The sequence below is a fragment of the Lithobates pipiens genome, unplaced genomic scaffold (genome assembly GCF_037356315.1).
Source record: "Lithobates pipiens isolate NorthernLeopardFrog02 unplaced genomic scaffold, aLitPip1_a1.2 Scaffold_8, whole genome shotgun sequence".
NCBI classification, from domain to species: domain Eukaryota; kingdom Metazoa; phylum Chordata; class Amphibia; order Anura; family Ranidae; genus Lithobates; species Lithobates pipiens.
In genome coordinates this window covers 498,521,164-498,541,444 of record NW_027507903.1, presented here as the reverse complement: position 1 = coordinate 498,541,444, position 20,281 = coordinate 498,521,164, and the positions used below count along the sequence as shown (strand labels likewise).

The 20,281-nt window shown below is 42.8% G+C and overlaps 1 protein-coding gene across 1 annotated transcript in view; it reads left to right on the top strand.

Moving 5' to 3' along the window:
• The window catches only part of WDR91 (WD repeat domain 91), an 86,212-nt gene extending 66,943 nt beyond the window's left edge, over positions 1–19,269 (top strand). The window contains exons 13-16 of the mRNA XM_077469188.1: positions 7,438–7,546; positions 11,110–11,222; positions 11,369–11,566; positions 13,418–19,269. Of these exons, the coding sequence (XP_077325314.1) occupies positions 7,438–7,546; positions 11,110–11,222; positions 11,369–11,566; positions 13,418–13,582 (585 nt within the window). The 3' untranslated portion in view covers positions 13,583–19,269. The remainder of the gene's footprint in view (positions 1–7,437; positions 7,547–11,109; positions 11,223–11,368; positions 11,567–13,417) is intronic.
• The last annotated feature ends 1,012 nt before the right edge of the window (positions 19,270–20,281 follow it).

Sequence of the window (20,281 nt, the reverse complement as noted above, 5' to 3'; positions counted from 1 at the left end):
TTTCTGCAGCCCCTTTTAAGGACTTGGTTGTCTGAGAAATCTCTCAATCACCATCGTAGAACTTCTGGTGCTGTTTCTGCTGCTCTGGACCAGAGGCGTACATTAACCAGAAATCTTGCTGCAGAAAGAGGAAGTAGAGCAGATCCTGTCCTGGGTAGAGCTTCATGTTCATCTTTGTCAGATTTTTTATTTTTTTTTTAAACAATGTTCCTTTATTGAAAAACTTGTGCATGGTACACGTATAAATATCCATATGTAAAATAACAAAGTCACTTGATATACGGACCTAGGAAGAAAGGAGCGTAGATCACATAGCTAGTCTTAAAGATCAATAGTAATTGCAAACACCCCACCATTAACACCCATTTACAGTATCCAATATGGTGTGCATCAAGAGGGGCCATGCCCCACACAGAGGGAAGATACAAAGGCCATCCTTCCCTATGCTGTCCACGGCAGCCACGCCCTGTCAAATTTTTTTTGGGGCAATTCCTGCTGATGCTTGTCATGTTATACATAGGAAGTGCCACATTTATGGCCTTTTCCCACAAAACTAAGGGGGGGGAGAGAGAAATGGGACAGTAATTCCACTTAAGGACAATTTCTCTCTTAGCATAGTACAATAAGTAAAAGATTAACAGTTTGGTACATCTAGGCCTCTGATCATCATCGTTCACCCCAATAGTAGCAACTCTGGGTTGACCCAGAAGGTCCAGTTGGAGACGGGAATTTATAATATCAATCACCTCACCCCAGAAGCTGGCCACTCTCGGGCAGGTCCAGAACATGTGCATATAAGTGCCAACAGCCCCCCCAGCAAGTACAATCCTGGGATCTTTGATGATATGGTGCAGTCTGTGGTGTGTAGTACACCCTGTGTATAAACTTAATTTGGATCAGCCTATCCCAGGATGAGAGCAACAGTTTGACACTATCACCCAAGAAATCCTCCCAGTCCTCCCTGTCAAGGTCAGGTATGTCATTCTTCTATTTGTCCCAAAGTCTCATCAACCTGGGAGAATCTGCACTAAGCAGATCAAAGTATAGGGGTTTGGGTAGGGATTCCTGAGCTAGTAATTCCTCAATAGGATCCATTTTTAGATTAGGAGAAGTGAATTGGGCCCGTATTGCATGCCGCAGCTGGAAGTATCTACAAATCATGGCCCTGCTAAATGGAATTTGGTGCCAAGTGCTGCAAAGGACAATAAAGTCGTTGTCCCCTCCCCCCCCCCATGCCCGCTTGAGGCCCAGGATACAAGATCCCACTAAGTGTATCTCTTGTAGAATAACAATCTGGTGGAATTTGAACACCAGGGATCTCTTGACAGTGAAGTTAAGCCCTCGGACGTTCCAGGAGATTGCAGATACTGCTGCCATAAAATTAAAACCACAGAAATGAACCTAAGCCAATTCAAGCCAGCCCTCACGCCAACTCCCCAAGAGGCCCCATTCAGAGCAACCTTCCCGAACAGGACCAATCTATTCTCAATTGTAACCCATATCAGTAACAGTGTCGGGTAATATACCAAGGAACACCAGACCATGCCATAAAGGAACAATAATGCATCTGCACATATTAAACTCGCATAAAAGAAAATAAAACCATTGGTCCGCAATTGCCAACCTTTCCTTCTCCCACCACGCAGTTACCACATGATGGGGATACATGCGGTCGCTGGAACATGGGAGTCGTGTAACAAAACTAGAGTGAAAAGCAATCCATATCTGTAGTCAGTCATGGCAGTCTTTTGGAAACGATAGTAGCAATAAAGACATAAAGTTTCCAGCAGGAGGTGCTGATGAGATGAAAAATATTACGAGCCCAATATAAGGGAAGAAACCCCCAAAAGACCCAAAGACAAAAACAGGAGACAAGCAAGGTAAGTAATGGGGCCTCCCACCAACCCAAAGAAGCAAAGGAGGCAGACATGTAGTAACCATGTTGCAGTGATGTCCAGGATCTTTAACCCTGTCAGTCTGCAGCATCTTTGGGGGAGAGAGAGAGAGAACCGGACTCACCATCGATGACTCAGCTTGGCCCGGGGAAAGGACACTATATTTAAGCTCTCTGGTATGGAGTGCCCCTTTTAACCAAGTCAACAGACCTGCAAAGCTTCTATGTCTCCACAGAGCAGTTGTTGAGGAACATCATCAGCCGATTATTCTGATAGTGGAGCTCACCCGCAGCTCTCGCCGCCTGCAGTATCTCGTCCCAGTCTCTGAAGTTAAGGAGCCGGAGTATGAGGGTGCATGGTGGGGCTCCTTCTGGCCCTGGCTATGGCGGCATATGGTGTGCCCTCTCCACTATGAAGTAGGGGCATAACTGAGCCGCTGGTAAAGGGGAGCACAGGAGTTCCTCCGCAAAGTCTTGTAGGGTTTTTCCCCTCAGCCCCTTCTGTCGGATGTTTCTCCTACAGTGATTTTCTGCATCTTCTGCTCTGTACTGCAGGGTTCCCATTTTAGACTCTAGCGTGTGTATAGTTCCATCATGCGCCGCTATGGTATCTTCCACATGGCCTATCCGCCCTTCTGCAGTAGTGCGGTGGGAGCGGATCTTGTCCATATCCTGCCGGATCCGTCCCACGTCTAGCTGCACTGCCTCAATCTTGCTTGTGAGGGTTGTCTGGCACAGGGCAATAGCCGAATGACACGAGGCAATCGCCACCATTACCTCTGGAATCCCTGGCGGGGAAGTGGCAGGTTCCTCCGAGGAGTTCATCTGGGATGCCATGCTGGCACGCTGCCGCCACTCTGGCCTAGGACGGTGTTTGGGGCCCTCCACAAAGGATATTTCTTATCGTACATCACTGGACATAGAGCCATAGTAGTTACTATGTGGGTTATAGGCCACCTTCAGGTGATGGACACTGGCACACCCTAAGACAGGAAGTCCACTTCCTATATAACCCCTCCCACTACTGGGAGTACCTCAGTTTTTTTTCGCCAGTGTCTAAGGAGTTGGTCACGAGTAAAGATTTGCTGTGCTGAGCTCCACTGGAGCAATCCTTACTGGGGCTAGCTATGCAGCCGGGACCACTCAAAATCTCTTTTCACTGAATTATGCGTTCCCTCCTGTTCTGCTGCTTCTATGACTTCTTCGCAGGATCAAGCAGGAAGGGAAGGCGGTGATTCTTATGGCTCAGTAGATCTTGGTATGCAGAAATCCTAAAGATGGCGGTAGGGGCCCCATGGACCATACCGCTACGGTCAGACCTTCTCTCACAAGGTCCGGTATTTCTATCCTAAATTTAACGGTTTGGCTATTGAAACCCACATTCTGAAGAAGCGTGGGCTGTCAGGTTGAGTGGTGTCTACTCTGGTTAATGCAAGGAAGCTGGCCTCCAGAGTCATTTTACTATAGAGTCTGGAAGGCATATGTCTCCTAGTGTGAATCCAGGGGTTGGCACCCCAGGAAGTATGTCATATGTAGAATCCTTCACTTTCTACAGATGGAATTAGAAATGAAGCTGGCCTTGAGTACCATCAAGGGCCAGGTTTCAGCTTTATCTGTATTTCAGCGACCACTTGCTTCGCACTCTTTGGTTCATAGCTTTATTCAGGGGGTAACGCAACTTAATCATCTGGTTAAGTCTCCTATGAACCCTTGGGACTTAAATTTAATCCTGTCAGTATTACAGAAACCGCCTTTTGAGCCGATACAACCTATTCTCTTGGTCCTTTTGACAAGGAAACTCATTTTTCTGGTAGCCATATCTTCTGCAAGAAGGCTATCAGAGTTGGCTGTTCTTTCTTGTAAAGAGCCATATTTAATTATGCACGTCCTCATCCTAATTTTCTACCAAAGGCAGTATCAGGTTTTCATTTAAAGCAGGATATTATTCTACCTTCGTTTTTCCCAGAACCCTGTTCTGCGGTAGGAAAGTCATTACATTCTTTGATGTGGCGAGAGCAGTCGAGGTCTACTTGAAGGCAACTGCTCAGATTCGAAAAAGTGATGTTTTGTTTGTGTTGCCTGACGGTCCTAAGAGGACAGGCAGCATCGAAATCTGCTATTTCTAAATGGATTTGTCAAGTAATTGTTCAAGCTTATGGGTTAAAAAGAAAAGTTCCACCTTTTCATTTTAAAGCACACTCCACCAGAGCTGTTAGTACTTTCTGGGCAGTACATCACCAAACCTCATTGGTTCAAATCTGCAAGGCCACAACTTGGTCTTCAGTCCAGTGTACTGCAGGTGGCAGTACAAGTCCTCTGGTCTCTTGGTGCCCTACTTTTACTGCTTCTCCCTCCCTTCAGTTGGCATTGCTATGGGACATCCCACATACTAACTACTATGGCTCTGTGTCCCATGATGTCTGATAAGAATAGGATTTTTATAACGGCTTACCTGTAAAATCCTTTTCTTTGAAGTACATCACGGGACACAGAGGCTTTTTAGGGTTTAAATCTGCAGTATACATTTGTTATGCAATGTATGTATTTTTATGAAAATAATGTCCATGTGAGGTATGTGATGACTCTTTATGTAAGGAGGCTGTATCTGCATTTTATTTTATAATTTTTACTGTAAAATGAGAAATTATTCTGATGTCACCAGATCAGTGGTGCCAGTCAGTTTCCATGTTCACCACTGCACCAGTCAGTGTCCTTGACCTCTGTAGTTCCCTCGCAGCTATCCCTGACCACTGCAGCCCCCTCGCAGTGTCCCTGCACAATATTGCAGAAGTCATCTTGTCCCTGATCACTGCCACACCAGTGCAGTGTTGCCTCTGCCTGTACTCACTCTGGCTTGTTTATTGACCCTGTTTCTACCTGCTGCCTGGACCAGTCTATTGCCTGTTTGCTGACCATTTCTGCCTGCGGCCTGAACTGCCCCATTTGCGCATTCTGCTGACAACATTCCTGCAAGACACCAGGCCAATGAACATGGCATTCCTGGGGCAGCCAAGTACCAGTAGGCTCTGCTTGTTTTGCTTATAGGAACTGGGGCTGGTATAGGTGATGCTACACTAAGCTATATTCCCTAAACACTCATGTAGAGGTGGCCATTAACAGTACATTGGTTTTGATACAGTTGGTTGATTTGTGTGATACACAAGATACAATGTTTAGTATGTAATCCGCTCAGACAAGTCTCCCACATGGTATTGCCATACTCTTACAGGAGTGTAAGTATGAGTTTTGAGGTGTAATTTTGAAGTATGTCAGTCTTTGTGTGTGAGAAATTGGCAAAAAAGTAATGTTTCTGCATTTTGCAAAAACTTTTGGCCAAAAAATGACAAGACTCCCTATGCCTCTTTAAAAATACCTTGGGGTGTTTGCTTTCCAAACTGGGGTAATTTTATGGGGGTTTCCACTGTCCTGTTGCTCCATGGCCTCCAAAAAAATGATCGGTAGTCAGGAAATTAGAAGCTTCATTTATGCCTCTGGAACTCTTGAATGTGCTTCCTTCTTTGGTCCCCTCTATGTGGCTAGGCTGTGAAAAGGTGTCACATTTGGTATTGCAATACTCTGAAGGAGAAACAGAATTCGTTTTTGGGTGTATTCCTTAAAGTTTTTCTAAACCCAGGACCCTGCATTCACTATATCTGGTCTCCCACAGTACACAGAACATGGAATTGCAATTATGTTAGTAAATATAAACTGCTAAATACCTTTTCTCGTCAACAGTATTATAGCAGTCTTATGACTTCTATCAGTGTCTGGTTAAAGCTTGTAGGAGGAGTTTTCATTCTCCCTGGATTGTCCTATGAGAATGACCCTCTGTCTGGACAGTGCTGATTGGCCTTGTGGTGAGCACATGCACTCTCCCCAAGGAAGAAAAAAAACTCCCAATACACACCAAACTGAGCATGTGCAGCTTGTCCCCTAGCTATGTACCCTCAGGAGATGTATTGGGGACAGTGGAAGAAGAGGATCAGAGGAGACAGGTTTAAATGGCCTTTTTACGCAATGCAGGAAGATTACCCCTTAAGTTCCACAGTGAGTATAACAAGCATACTTTACTGCATATACAGGCTGATTTTACTGTTGTGAGTTTAGTAACACTTTAATATGTGTTAGAAATACTGTATCTTTTTGATTGAAAACTTTGTGTTAAAAAAATTCCAAAAACTTGTGTCAAAAAATTGCATTTTCAACAGACCCACTATGCCTTTTCAGCAAAATTTACTTTGGAGTGTTTGTTTACAAAATAGGGTAATTTTATGGGTTTTTCTACTCATCTGGTGCTCTAGGGCTTCCACAAATGTGATAGTCAGGAAATAAGACATGTAATTTAGGCTCACTGAAAAGCCCAATAGTGCGCCTTTGATTTTGGGCCCCTCTTCTTGTTCAAATATTTATTTATAACTTGAAAAATAATGCACAAATAGTATAAATAATTTGTAGGGTTTTAAACAATCTCCTCTCAAGGAGAGATATTGCCCAACAATCATGTGAAAAAAATATTGCGTAGAAAAGTTGTCAAAGAAGGGTCATAGTGCAAGCGTGCATTTCATGGTTAAAATATAGAGGAACCGGCAACAATTAAAGAGGAAGTAAACCCTGATGGGTTTACTTCCTCTTTCATTCCCTGCAAAGGCAAAGCATAATGGACTACTATGCATCGCATAGTAGTCCATTATGTGTCACTTACCTGACACAGGAGCCAGCGAAGTCACCGCTGTCCCCTGTAGTCCGGCGCATCCATCTTCTCGGTGGGTCTCGCTGCTCCGCCGCTGTCATTTGGTGAAGCCGCGATGACGTCACTCCTGCGCATTCGTACGGGAGCCGCCACTCGCGGCATACTGCCTGCGTGCCGCTGTCTACGGCGCATGCGCCATAGACAGCGGTGCCTGTCTTTCGGCAAATATCTCCTAAACCGTGTAGGTTTAGGAGATATTTCTTGGACTTGCAGGTAAGCCTTAATCTAGGCTTACCTGTAGGTCAAAGTTGGTTGTAAGGGTTTACAACCACTTTAAGAGACAACTGTCCAAGAGGAGAGTGCTAGATGCCTCTTCCCAGCCATAGCTCGGGATTATGGAGGGGCATATAGTTCCCTAGAGGAGTCGGATTTACCAGGAAGAGGAACCAAATGCAAGTGGTGGGGTAGGTTGAGTTCTTTGCGGTGTTGTAATGTAGTAGTTATTAGGATGAAAAACAAAAGGTCCCTGTACCTCAAGCAAGGCTGTATCAGAATCAGGGGGCAAGAAGTTATCAATCCACGGTTGCCGAACTTTGATATTTGTGGGCCATTGCCTGCATGATCCTGTTTTAAGTCACTAGGAGACAAATAATTGACGTTTTCTAGTTATAACTGACATCTCAGACCTCACCAGAATACACAGCAGATTAGACATATAATTAGATCTAAGAATGCAATTCATGGTTTAGTGAAAACCTGGCTTTAGTTTTTGCCACAATGCCAAATTTTATTAGGTACAGATGCAAATCTCAGTAACCTCAGACACCAAGTATGTATTCCATTATCTCTCCAGCTTCAGTTCTCCCTGGAACCTGCACCCATCGCTGTGAACTGCACATCATTCAATCACAATGGCAACTTACTTGTGACCGGGGCTGCAGATGGCGTTATCAGATTGTTTGGTATGTTGTTAAAAATGTTCTAAACCGAAAGCTGGCCACGTACATTAGTCTATTTGTACAATCTCATTTAGACTTGCCAGCAGCATCTATGTAGTTTAAGGGCCAACCAGGGGGGTGGGTGGTAAGGAGAGTGAATGATTTATCCTATACCCGTTATAATTATTATGTGTAAAGGCTGAGTTCACCTTTTGAACCATGTATCTAGGGTGTAACATGGTCTTATAAAATGCATGTTTTTCCCTGTTTTGCAACACTGAACTTGGCCTTCTTAGCCTTTAAGCCCTGAAAAAGGGTGAGTTCCTGGAACCCATTGACTGTTCTATGGTATTGTTTGCAATCTAATATTAGACCTTATAAGCTTAAATTATATAAAATGCCTGCAAGATTTAAATAGCCCCAACCAACCAGTCACAACCCCAGGGTTGTGATTGGTTGTTTGGGCTATTTTACATCTTGTAGCTGTTTTATGATTTTCTAAGGCAGTGGCCCTGAAATATCGTACTTTTGGTTTGTTACAAATAGATGCCCTGGTTTATAGGCTACATTGTATTCTGGTGACCTGCCTGCTGTTTGCTGTCTGTGTCCCCCTTCTGGGAAGAAGAGCAATGAATCTTGACAGGTGATCTAACCTCTTCTCTAACAAAAAAAAACCAAACACATACCCTTAAAGCACAACTCAAGCTCAGACTTTTTATTTAGCGTTGGACAGAGTGGGGGAGGATTTGAACTCTGTCGGGTGTTCATTTGCTATCTCTAGCCATGTTGGAACAAGTGCACCTCGTTGTTGGGACAGGAAGTGATAGGAAATTTCTTTTGTCTACAACAAAGAAAAAGATGCTTGAATATGTAAGTGCACCCGCAACATATATCCTCTTAGGTGGAGAGGGGTGTGTTTCATTTCTTTTCATCCACATTGCATTGTGGGAGTTTTTTTTATTTTTTTTTTATTTTTTTTTGTTATGTCGCTGGCCTGTGAGATTTCCATGAGGAGTACTCTTTACTGTAATATTCATTATTGGTAACCTGTGGTGGGTTCTCCATTGACATTTATATGCAAACATGGGGCGGTGACAAAAGTAGCTCAACTTTCAAAGACCATGCCTATTACTGTAAGGGCCTATTAACACTGTTGCTCAGTGGTAAAACATTTTAAGCACATTACTATAATGCACAGCAACACATGTACTGCAGTTGGAATGACACCATAAAGCAGTAATCCACAATGGTAACTTGCTTCTATATGCTGCATCAGAAAAAATTGTGCAGATACAATTTTCACTGAATTCTGGTGTGTTGAATTCATTGTGTACTGCCTTAAAGCCTACTTTGTGGAATCTGCAGTCTAGGTTTCTTAATGGCTCCTCTGGGTGCCAGCATCGACTGATCCTCTCATTGCCAGCAGACTATTTTGGGTCCTGAGAGAACCCTGGTGCTGAGCAGATAATAGGGCGTGTCTACATTTTCTGTAAACAGAAGAATAGTTTTTATTAACCCTTTCATGACTAAGCCTATTTTTGGCATTTGGTGTTTACAAGTTAAAATCCATATTTTTTGCTAGAAAATTACTTGGAACCCCCAAACATAATATATATTTTTTTAGCAGAGATTCTAGAGAATAAAACGGCGATTGTTGCAATATTTTATGTCACACGGTATTTGCACAGCGGTGTTTTCAACGCAACTTTTTGGGAAAAGGGACACTTTCATGAATTAAAAAAACGAAACAGTAAAATTAGCCCAATTTTTTTGCATAATGTGAAAGATAATGTTACGCCGAGTAAATAGATACCAAACATGTCACACTTTATAATTGCACACACTCGTGGATTGACGACAAAGTACGGTACCTAAAAATCTGAATAGGCGACGCTTTAATTTTTTTTTTACGGTTACCAGGTTAGTGTTGCAGAGGAGGTCTAGTGCTAGAATTATTGCTCTCGCTCTGACGATCGCGGCGATACCTCACATGTGTGATTTGAACACCGTTTACATATGCGAGCACGACTTAAAGGCAGGGTGCTTTAAAAAAAAAATCTTTTTTTTTTTTATTTGAAAATGAATAAATTGCTTTAAAAAAAAAAAAGAGAGAGAAATATTTGATCACTTTTATTGCTGTCACAAGAAATGTAAACATCCCTTGTGACAGTAATAGGTGGTGACAGGTACTCTTTATGGAGGGATCGGGGGTCTAAAAGACCCCCCACCCCTCCTTTACACTTCAAAGTATTCAGATTGGTGAAAAAGGCGATTCTGAATACCGTATATCTTTTTAAAACCGGCGCCATTGGCAGCCGAGTAAACGGGAAGTGACGTCGCTTCCGTGTTTACTATGAGGAGACTGGAACGAAGCCGCTTACAGCTTCGTTCCAGTTCCTCCCCAGCAGCCGGAGGCGTCGGATCGCGAATCTGTGCTCCCAAACGAGCGGGAGCACCGGTAACATCGGCGGGAGGGGGGGATGTCCCCTCCTGCTCCTCCGGCATAACAGCCGAGCGACTTTTAGCCGCTTCGGTTGTTATGGCTGGAAAGCCAATCGCCCGCTGTAAAAAAACGGTACGGGGATGATGCCTGCAGGTGCGGGCATCATCCCGGTATACCCCCCGGAAGCCGAGTACGCACATCTGCGTACGCTCAGTGGGAAGGGGTTAATATATATCTTTTTTTTTTTTTTTTTTTTTTTTTTTTACTAGTAATGGTGATCAGCAATTTTTATTGTGCCTGCGACATTATGGCAGACACATCTGACATTTTTGACACATTTTTGGGACCATTGTCATTTATACAGCAATCAGTGCTATTTAAATGCACTGATTCCTGTGTAAATGACACTGGCAGTGAAGGAGTTGACCACTAGGGGGCAGTGTAGGTGTTATGTGTGTGTTTTATTGTAGGGGGGCGTGGCCTGGCATGTGACGTCACTGATCGTCTTTCCCTATATCAGGGAACAGACGATCGGTGACGGCCACAGTAGGAAGCATGGGGAGAGGTTTGTTTACACAGACCTCTCCTCGTTCTTCAGCTCTGTGACCCGATCGCGGGACACCAGCGGCGATCGAGTTTGCTGGTCCCGCAGCAAAGGTCACGGAGCTCAGGACTGGGTCGGGAGCGTGGCGGCGGCGCGCTCCCGACCCACGGCTGGGCACTTAAAGAGCAACGTACAGGTACGTGCTTGTGCCCAGCCATGCCATTCTGCCGACGTACATCCGCATGAGGCGGTCCTTAAGTGGTTAAAAACTTGGCATACTGCCCAGATGTTTTCTTTTGACAGCTGAGAGAGCAGATAAGTCTCTCTCCACTTGTTATATGAAAGAATCGGCAAACTCTGCAATAGAGATTGTCAGAGGGGTTGAATCGAGATCACAATTTTTTTTAACAATTGTACAGCTCTAGTGTGGGGGCAGGGGAAATCTGGAATTCATCTATAATGCAACTCTTGTAACACGCATTATAGCATTTGTTAACATGCACTCTTTAAGGTATAACAATGCATTAGATACATCTGAATGAGCCCTTGTAGTTCTGGTGGACTTTGTGTTGCAAACTATGATTGTCTTTCTTCCCTTAGACATGCAGCAGCATCAGTGCGCCATGAGCTGGAAGGCACATAAGGGGGAAGTTTATTCTGTTGACTTCAGCTATGATGAGAATGCCGTGTACAGCATCGGAGAAGACGGGAAGGTGAGCATTTGAGTGGAGGCTGTGAGCTGTATTGTGCATGATAATACAGCATGTGTGGGCATACTGCCTGTGCGGGCATACTACCTGTGTCTCCGTTTTATAACGATTTCGCCAACCCCCCCCCCCCCCCCCCTTTTGCCTTACAGTTCATCCAGTGGAATATTCACAAGAGTGGTCAGAAAGTTTCAGAATATTCACTGCCATCTGATGCCACCGGCCCATTTATGCTCTCCGGTTACAGTGGCTACAAGCAAGTCCAGTTTCCCAGGGGCAGGCTCTTTGCTTTTGACTCAGAAGGCAATTACATGCTCACCTGCTCAAGTAATGGAGGAGTTATCTATAAGGTGATCCTCTTTTTATCACATTTATCTCTTTTGTGACATTCTGGTGCTTTATAGGTCAGCATTGTCATATATATAAAACTTTTCCCTTTACCCCTTTTCATGCAATAAGTACAAACTGGCCACTGCCCACACCTATAACTGGCCTTTGCAGCAAGGAGCACATGGAAGGGCGACGCATGTCAAACAAAACAAAGAAAATTCCCAACCAACCGAATTATCCTTATAACAGTATGCGCTAAAAACAGGGGTTACATTTGTAAATACATATGTAAGCTACAGATCCATTTCTTGACAACCCAGTATCATCTGCTGTCCTAACTCTAAATTTTTGAGAGCCAGTAGTAGTAGAAGCACATGCATTATAATGGATAGGCAGAGGGCAGGTTAGCCTGGAGGGAGCCCACCCCTCCTTAAAGGCAGAGGGGCACACTGGACACCCAGCATATAGCACAATGGCAAGAAAGGTGTCCAGTGCATCCCCTCACCAGTATTGCCCACATCTATAACTTGCCTTTGCAGCAAGAAGCACATGAAAGGGTGATGCATGTCAAACAAAACCAAAGAAAATTCCCAGCTTAAAGGGGAGTTCTGCCCACCCCTGCAGAAATTGAAAGCCAGCAACTACACATACTGCAGCTGCTGACTTTTAATAATGAGACACTTATCTGTCCTAAAGTCCAGCGATGTTTTCATCAGCTGCGGAACCCGGCAGTGTAGCATTACAACTTCCCGACTGTGCACATGCGAGGCACCGCTGCGCTGTCCTACTGGCCCGGCGGCGGAGAGGAGGGAGCCAAGCTGTGACGTGATGCGCTGTGCCAAGACTCTCAGAAGTGGGAACAGGATACCTGTCAGACAAATGAGCGTAAAAGTACGGGTTTGCACATTTGCAAATGCACCAAGGCATCCTACCTATTTAGTCCTAACTCTAAATTTTGAGAGCTTTCATAGTGGAAGCACATGCATTATATTGGATAGACAGAGGGCATTACATACCCCTTTTTTTTTTTTTTTTTTTTTTTTTTTTTAGCCTTAGTGATGCACATCTGCCTTTCTAAGCAATACATGCTGAACAGAACTAGTGGGAGGGGCATTTTTTTTAAACTTTTTTTCTCCTATTGAGGTTTTCTTTCACGCCTTGTGAAAGGAGTGAGGAAACGTCTCCCTTTTTTAAATATCAACATAAAACAAAACAAGTTTTGGCTTTAGATACTGTGCCGTTCTAATAAATACTATATCTAACACTTATTGGGCTCCATTCACACGGGGTGATTATCTGCATACCCAGTGTAAGACCTGCATAGGTGTTGCGTGCATCCCCATGCCGGCTTCCCCCTTTTCTCTATTGAAAGATGCAGCTGCACAGACAGAGCCCCAATATGACATCTGTGTTCAGGTTCCTGAATGCCCATGTCATTTTGTGACACAGCAGCTCTGTCTATGCAGCTGTGTGCTCTAATAGACAACAATTGTGTGCCAGCATTGAGCACGCAACAAACCGCCCCTTATGAATTTGGCCTTAGCCCCTGCTACAGTCTCTGGCCTTGTGACTTGCTACAAAGTTACAATGTTGCATTCTGTAACGCTGAGAAAATCCTTCATGGCTGCCTGGAACACACTGAGGGCATAACTGCAGCCTAGGCAAAGTTACTGTACTGGACGTGAAGGATGGATTTTTTTAATGATAAAAGGAGCTTTTCTGAAAACGTATATTGTAAATTGTCTAAATTTGTTTTCATGCTTGCACGTTTTAAATTGTCCACTGTAAAGTAAGATACAATACCATGAAAATTATATCTGAGCAGGTAAATCAGAAACTAATTAATTCTTGTAAATTATTTTCCTTTGCAGCTTAACAGTGATGGTAGTACATTAGAGAACTGCCTGTCTCTGGGTGGACACAGGGCCCCTGTCGTCACAGTGGACTGGAGTACAGCGGTGGAATGTGGCACTTGCCTAACAGCCTCAATGGATGGAAAAATCAGACTGACCACTTTACTGGCCCAAAAATCCTAACTCTGCATCTCAGACTTTTGTATTTTATAAAGGAGAAAAATTGTTGAATCTTTGCTGCCATCCTAGCTTAGGGAGCAGGAAGTTCAGATTTGTGGAAATCTCTCAACACATTAAATGTAGCAGCACAGATCTGGCCATTGTACATTCCAGCATGGGTAGAAATTCCCCAGTATTATTGGACTTTGTGATTCAAAGCTTCTGAAAGAACTGTACTTGTTCCCTGTAGCAACCATTAACCTTTTAATCCTACCCTTTTGCAATAGTAATATAGAAGGAACAATATGATGGTTGCTGTGGGTTCAAAGAACATGTGTGTTTTGTTTTTTAACATTTTTCTATGTTCAGGTTTAACACAACTCACATCATTTAGGTAACCTTAGCAGGTTTCAGACTACCAGTTCACACAGTGTCTTATTTATTAACAAAAGCTCCCCAAATCTCTGGTTCGTTGGTTAGTGGATCATTTCTAGGATGAAACCACCAATGTGGATAATGGTATTTTAGCCTTAGGAGCAAGCTGAACTTGTTTCTTTTAGCTCAGCAGTGGGTTCCCAGCTCTACCACCTCTGCAGCATTATGAAGAGAGGCCTTCTTTTTACCCCAGTTTGCTGAATTTATTTCCACTGTGGAAAATGCAGTGGGAGGCGTGCAACTTCTGCTGCAGGAGGAGAACATAGGCAGAGATCTTTCAGTAAAACTCTCCACAGCAATGCTCTGTGTAAGACAACTTGCCGATTATTCAGGCTAGCACAGTTTGCCCAGTACTGAAAAGACTGTTGAAGAGAAGTGACCTTTTTTTTTTTTTTTAAAGTGGAGGCGTCGATGAAAAAACATCCCTTTTACTGGGATATGATTATTGGAGAGCCAGCAAATATAACAGGTGTCTGCATCACTAATGTAATTACAGAACTTCTAATTCCTGCCCAGTTTTGCTCCAGTGCTTTCAGCAATCAGCATGGGCCCTTGCCACCAGTTCTGCCACAGAGTCTCTAAAGGCACTTTAATATCAGACCATTGTGCAATAACCAGTAATAATAACCAATAACCAGAATCCCTCTTTCTCTTCTCTAACATGAGTTGCAATGCTGATGTTTATTGCACTGTCTCCTCTGTTTGGAAGATAAGTGCTCCTAAAAATCTTCTACTGCAAGATATATGTATAGTACCATTGCTGAGTTGTTTTGGAAAATGCTATTTTCCTGACCCTCTTTGGTTACAGTACTGGGTTACTGGTCCAAAACAAGTATGATCAAAATCAGGCTGAGGTCACAACAACTGATCTGCATACTTGTATGAAAGTCAGTTTGACAGGCAGGCAATCATTTTTCAGGAGACATCAGGGATGGCGGCTCTGTATTTCTTCCGTATGAGCTTCCTTTAAGGTAGTGTTTGAACTTGTACTTTAAACTACCAGAACTGTGTGATTGGGTTCTGGAGGCATTGGCATCTTGTGCCCATGTCCTGCAATGCATCATTCATGAGGTCATTGAGGTGCCCACGTTAGTCAGTGAATGTGGGAGAGTGCCTGAGCTCTGGAGGATAGAAAGTTGCCTACAGCGACCAGCACATGAATGAGACAATCTTGCTCAATTTTATCAGTTTATGGTACACATGCAAATGATGGTCTTGCTTTAAAAGTAACCTTGAAGCTAAATATTATTAAACATGCTCTAGCAACATGTTTTTTGACTTGCAAGCTCTGCATCTGTCACATTGTACTCGCAGCCTTTATATTCTTAATCCTATTTTTCAGTTCCTTGTTGCCCCAGTTGTGTAGGTATCTAAATATGACTGGCAGTCCAGTGAGCTCCACGGGTTGACCCAGTGCCCTCAGTATTAAAGTGAAGCTTCAGTTTAATATTTGTTATTTTTAATCCTATCCTTGTGGTGCTAGCATTAGTAAATGGACAGGAAAGTATATAATATTTACTTTAAACTTTTTTTTTTTTTCTTTTTTTTTTTTTTTTACATTTCCTCAGTTATTTTCAGGTTTCTTGCCTAGGCAAATGGTGTCCTAAATCCCAGAAGTCTTCAGAAGGGAAGAGGGCTTTTCTCAGCTAAGCACTCTCTCATGCATGTTTGAGCTAAGGGCAGATATATGCTACATGAATAATCTGCCTTTACTCAAGATGGCCATGTTCAGAAATGCTAAGGGTTTTTTTTTTTTCAATGTGATTTTTCAACAAAATGAAGCATAGAGACATGGATGGGGGAGTCTTCTTTTTAAATATTAAAAATGAATTAAATAGCGTTTTTTAGTTTTGGTGCTCTGCTTATAGTGAATTTTCACTGAATCTGTCAGTAGCAGTCCTGCTCAGATGCGCTTCCTCAGTATGAGGACACTTGTGCAGAGGGGTGTGGCTGTTACTCAATTCTGCCAATATAGAGCACTGTAGGAGGAGGACAGGGAAGCTAAATTTTCACAGAGCAAAACTATATTTGGGCCAAGTGGCCCAAGCAAACTTTATTTTTATTTTTTTTATTATTATTATTCTGATGCTGTATCATACTCTTGTAGCATCAGTTACAGCATGCTGGGTTTTGGCAGCAGTGCAAGGACTTCTGTCTGCTGCTGAAAAAAAATCCTAGTGCTTTTCAGCAATTCACAGGCTTTGAATTTTTAACACATGCAAGGCTTCCTCTGACTGGCTGAGGTGGAGTGATACGTGGATGATGACATGATTTTCATCTCAACCAATCAGAAGAAGCCTTGTATTCATTCATAAAAATGGGAAGTCCCTGCACTGCTGCTAGAACACAGCACTGCATACTGTATGTAGCTGATGCTGTAACATTGATACAGTGCTGACAGCGACTGCATCACTTGGATGTGGACATAGTTCATTTGGGCTAGAGTGGTCCAAACAAATTATTTAAAGTGCTTGTAAACTGTTGTTTTTGTTAAAAAAAAAAAAAACATGCATATACTTACCTGCTCCATGGTTTTGCACAGAGCAGCCCTGATCCTCCTCTTCTGGGGTCCCCCAACTGTGCTACAGACCCCCTATTTCTTCATCAGGTGCCCCTGTGGAAAGTGGATTTCCCTGGGGACATAAGTCCTGCTGCTGCGTCCATTGATACAGACACCCGAACCCACCCCCGACACCCACCCCATAGAATGCATTAAGGTGAAAAACCTTTAAAGCGGTTATATACCCCTCCCTCAACTTTTTGGTCTTCCTACAGGGAAGCCTATAATAAGGCTTCCCTGTAGGTAAAATGAATATCGAAAACCTTTACGGTTTAGGAGATATTCACCTTGCATGCAGCCGCTGACATCAGCGGCACATGCGCTCTGAAGGTCTGGCAGGTGTTGCCGGAAAGAGAACTCCCACGTGCATGTGAGGGACTGACGTCATTGCGGCTTTGGCCACTCACATCCCCGGAGCCGCGAACACAGAAGAAGCGCAGAGGGAACTTGTTGGCTCCCTCAGTGGTGACCAGGAGTGCTTTGTTTTAGGTATTTCATAATGAGCAAGGTGCATACTAGCTCATTATGCCTTTTGCCTTTACAGGTTTTTTGGGGGGGGGGGGGGGTTCAGGGCATACAACTTTTTTAAGAAAGGCTTTGTAAAAGGTGGTGTTCTTAGGTGTGTTGTGCCTTTACTGACTGTTATGTAACCATTTTCTATTTTTAGGTAGGTAATACAAATGAAAAGGGTGTTTCTGTTGAAATCTAGACTTTGACCCCCTCATACAGCAACACAGACTACTGTCTCTGCACCAGAAGAACTGATATCACTGACTGTAGACATTCCATGAGCCTTACTGAATGAAGTGTATAGAGCCATGTAAATTTTGCAACAAGTATTAGCCATTAAGCAATCATCTTTTACAAAAATGAATGTGACTCCTCTAGTTCAAGGGATCAGAAACCCAATCGTAGCCAGTAAACATCACTGTCGCTATTTGCAGGAAGTATTATCTGCAGCGCTGGGGCAAGTTTCCACCTACAAAATCTTCCCAGGGTCGGAGAGTCTGATAATGCGTGTTCTTGACCATCAAAAAACTCTTAAAGTAGAACTAAAGTCCAAGTGTTTTTGCATTTTTAACAAAGAATGGTGAATTTTATTTTTTCTGCTGATTGTTTTCCAGTACGGGGCTTTCACTCCCTGCACTCAAGTCCCAACATGAAGTGATAGTAAATCTCCATCTTGGCTTTTGCTTTCCTTTTAGCTTCCTGTTGGGTCTACAGAACAGAAACTGAAACCTGCCTCCTGTGAGACATAACTGACATTGTAAACAACAATCTTCTGCTCACGATGAAAGGTTTTAAGCTTTTCTTTGGAAAAGTTGCAAAGTAAAAGTAAGGATTAGGACATGAAAAAGTTGGGGGGGGTACGGAGTAGAGAGTGGTGACTGACGGTCACCAGCTCTCTGTTTAGGATGCTGTCTTAGAGGTGTATGGGACTGATGCTGCATCCACCTAGTTAAGTATGGTTCTGAAATAAAAATAAAAAAATTCTTCTAAGTGTAACCTGGAGTTAGGCTTAGACAAAACAAGTGTTAAGCAAAGTATGCCTTTTTTTTGTCTCAAATGTCTCAAATCTTGTACATTTGCCAGGTATGATTGACTGACTAAAACATGTCAAAGTAATTTCTAGTAAGTGAACCTGTTTTATAAAAAGCCTAAGCGCATATAAGCACTTAATATTGTAATTTAACCATTAGTATTGCATATAATTATTTTTCGTTCTCACAAAGGAACAGATGTCCCCATTGGAAGAATTTTTGGCATCTGCGATGAGTGGTTACCTGGCAAAGAGGGTGAATCTCTCCATAGTGGACATAGAGAAATACTAATCTGACGGGTGCTTCCACAATTTAATAATGAAAAAAAGTTCTAACTTTGGATGCACTTTAACAGCACACTAGCTTCTATGTCAGTGATGGCGAACCTTGGCACCCCAGATGTTTTGGAACTACATTTCCCATGATGCTCCTGCACTCTGCAGTGTAGTTGAGCATCATGGGAAATGTAGTTCCAAAACATCTGGGGTGCCAAGGTTCGCCATCACTGTTCTATGTGAAATAACCTGCCTCTATGTCCAACACGACACATGGGATCTGGTGGGTACAGCCTGGGTCCATGTATTGGCACTGTCAGTCTTGATTAGTTATTTACCCCAGCCTACACAAGGATTCAACTGTTGATATTGTGTGGAGCAGGAAAAAGGGGGGTCTCTTCCATGTGTATACAAAGTCATCTCTCTCTTCCCATCATTAAAGTGGAGAGCCCCTTTAAGTACACACAAGCAACTGAAATTATGCTTTTTTTTTTTTTTCTCTGGCAAAATAGAAAAAAATGCCAGATTTGCTGCACAGAAGATATGAGTGTTAGCCAGTGTTCATACCATCCAGGCAGTGGTGTTTTGCTTTTTGAACAGTGTTCATTATACATGGATGAAGCCATCATGTATTTCAGTCTGATTCATAGAAAAACACCTGTCAAGCTGGGCCTTTTAGTTCCACAGCTTTTGCTGGACCTACTTTCTTCCACCTTCATGAACTGCAATATATTTATAGATTTTTATTTGTTACTTTGTTTTAAAGATACTCTACAAAAGTGTTTTATTTAACATTTTCCTTTTTTTTTTTTCCTCTACACCGCGTACTGGTATTTTTGAGCACTTGCATCATCTAATTGTAACATGTTCTAACATTAAACTTGGCAGCTTCTTAGCCAATACAGATGTCTGATCCTTTCTTGGGGTAGCACAGTGACTTAGTAGTTAGCATTGTCATATTGCAGTGCTGGGGTTCTGTGTTCTGTTCCCTCTGCATCACATGTCAAAAGCATACATGTAAGTTAAAGTGTAATTAGGGAAAAGATGATTTTTTTTTATATATATATATATATATATATATATATATATATATATATATATATATATATATATATATATATATATATATATATATGTATGTATATGTATATGTTATGCAATTACAAGCATTAACACAGAAGTCTTTGTTTTTTTTTCCTTCCCCCGCCATAATATAATTTAATTATCTAGTAGATACGATAATTTCCACTTTTTTTTTTTTATTTTATTTTTTTAACAGACCAAACTGTCCAGCAAAAGTGACAGTTAAAGGGGGTGCATACAGTGGTCAACTTGCCACAATTACAATAGGTGTTGCCTTTAAAAAAGGCCCCCAATGCACGGTATCTGCCAACCGTGTGACCCCCAGTGTTCACAATGCAGTATGGCAGGGGACCCGGCAGACAGCAGTGGGCCTGTGTACAGGATAATATGTTGGACACTCATGTCTGAAAGAAAAAATGTAGCTTGCACAATATGCTGTGGCGGAATTTGTGTGGGTTTCATTGCACTGAATATTGGCCATAGCTTAAAGACATGCAGAGTTTCATTAATATGTGACACACAGGTTCAGTAGTAAGTGATGCAAAGATCAGGAGTAGATGACCCAGAGTTTGGTGGTCAGTCGTAGATGACAGAGTTAAAGGTTCAGGTGTATGTGACGCAGAGTGGGGGGGTGGTCAGTAGTAGGTAATGCAAAGTTCGGGAGTAAGTAAATCGGGTCAGTAGTAAGTGATGTAGAGTTCAGATGTCAGTACCGTATTTTTCGGACTATAAGGCGCACCGGATTATAAGGCGCACTAGCAACGACCGGCTGATAAAATGGATATTTCCATATATAAGGCGCATCGGACTATAAGGCGCACTGGATTAT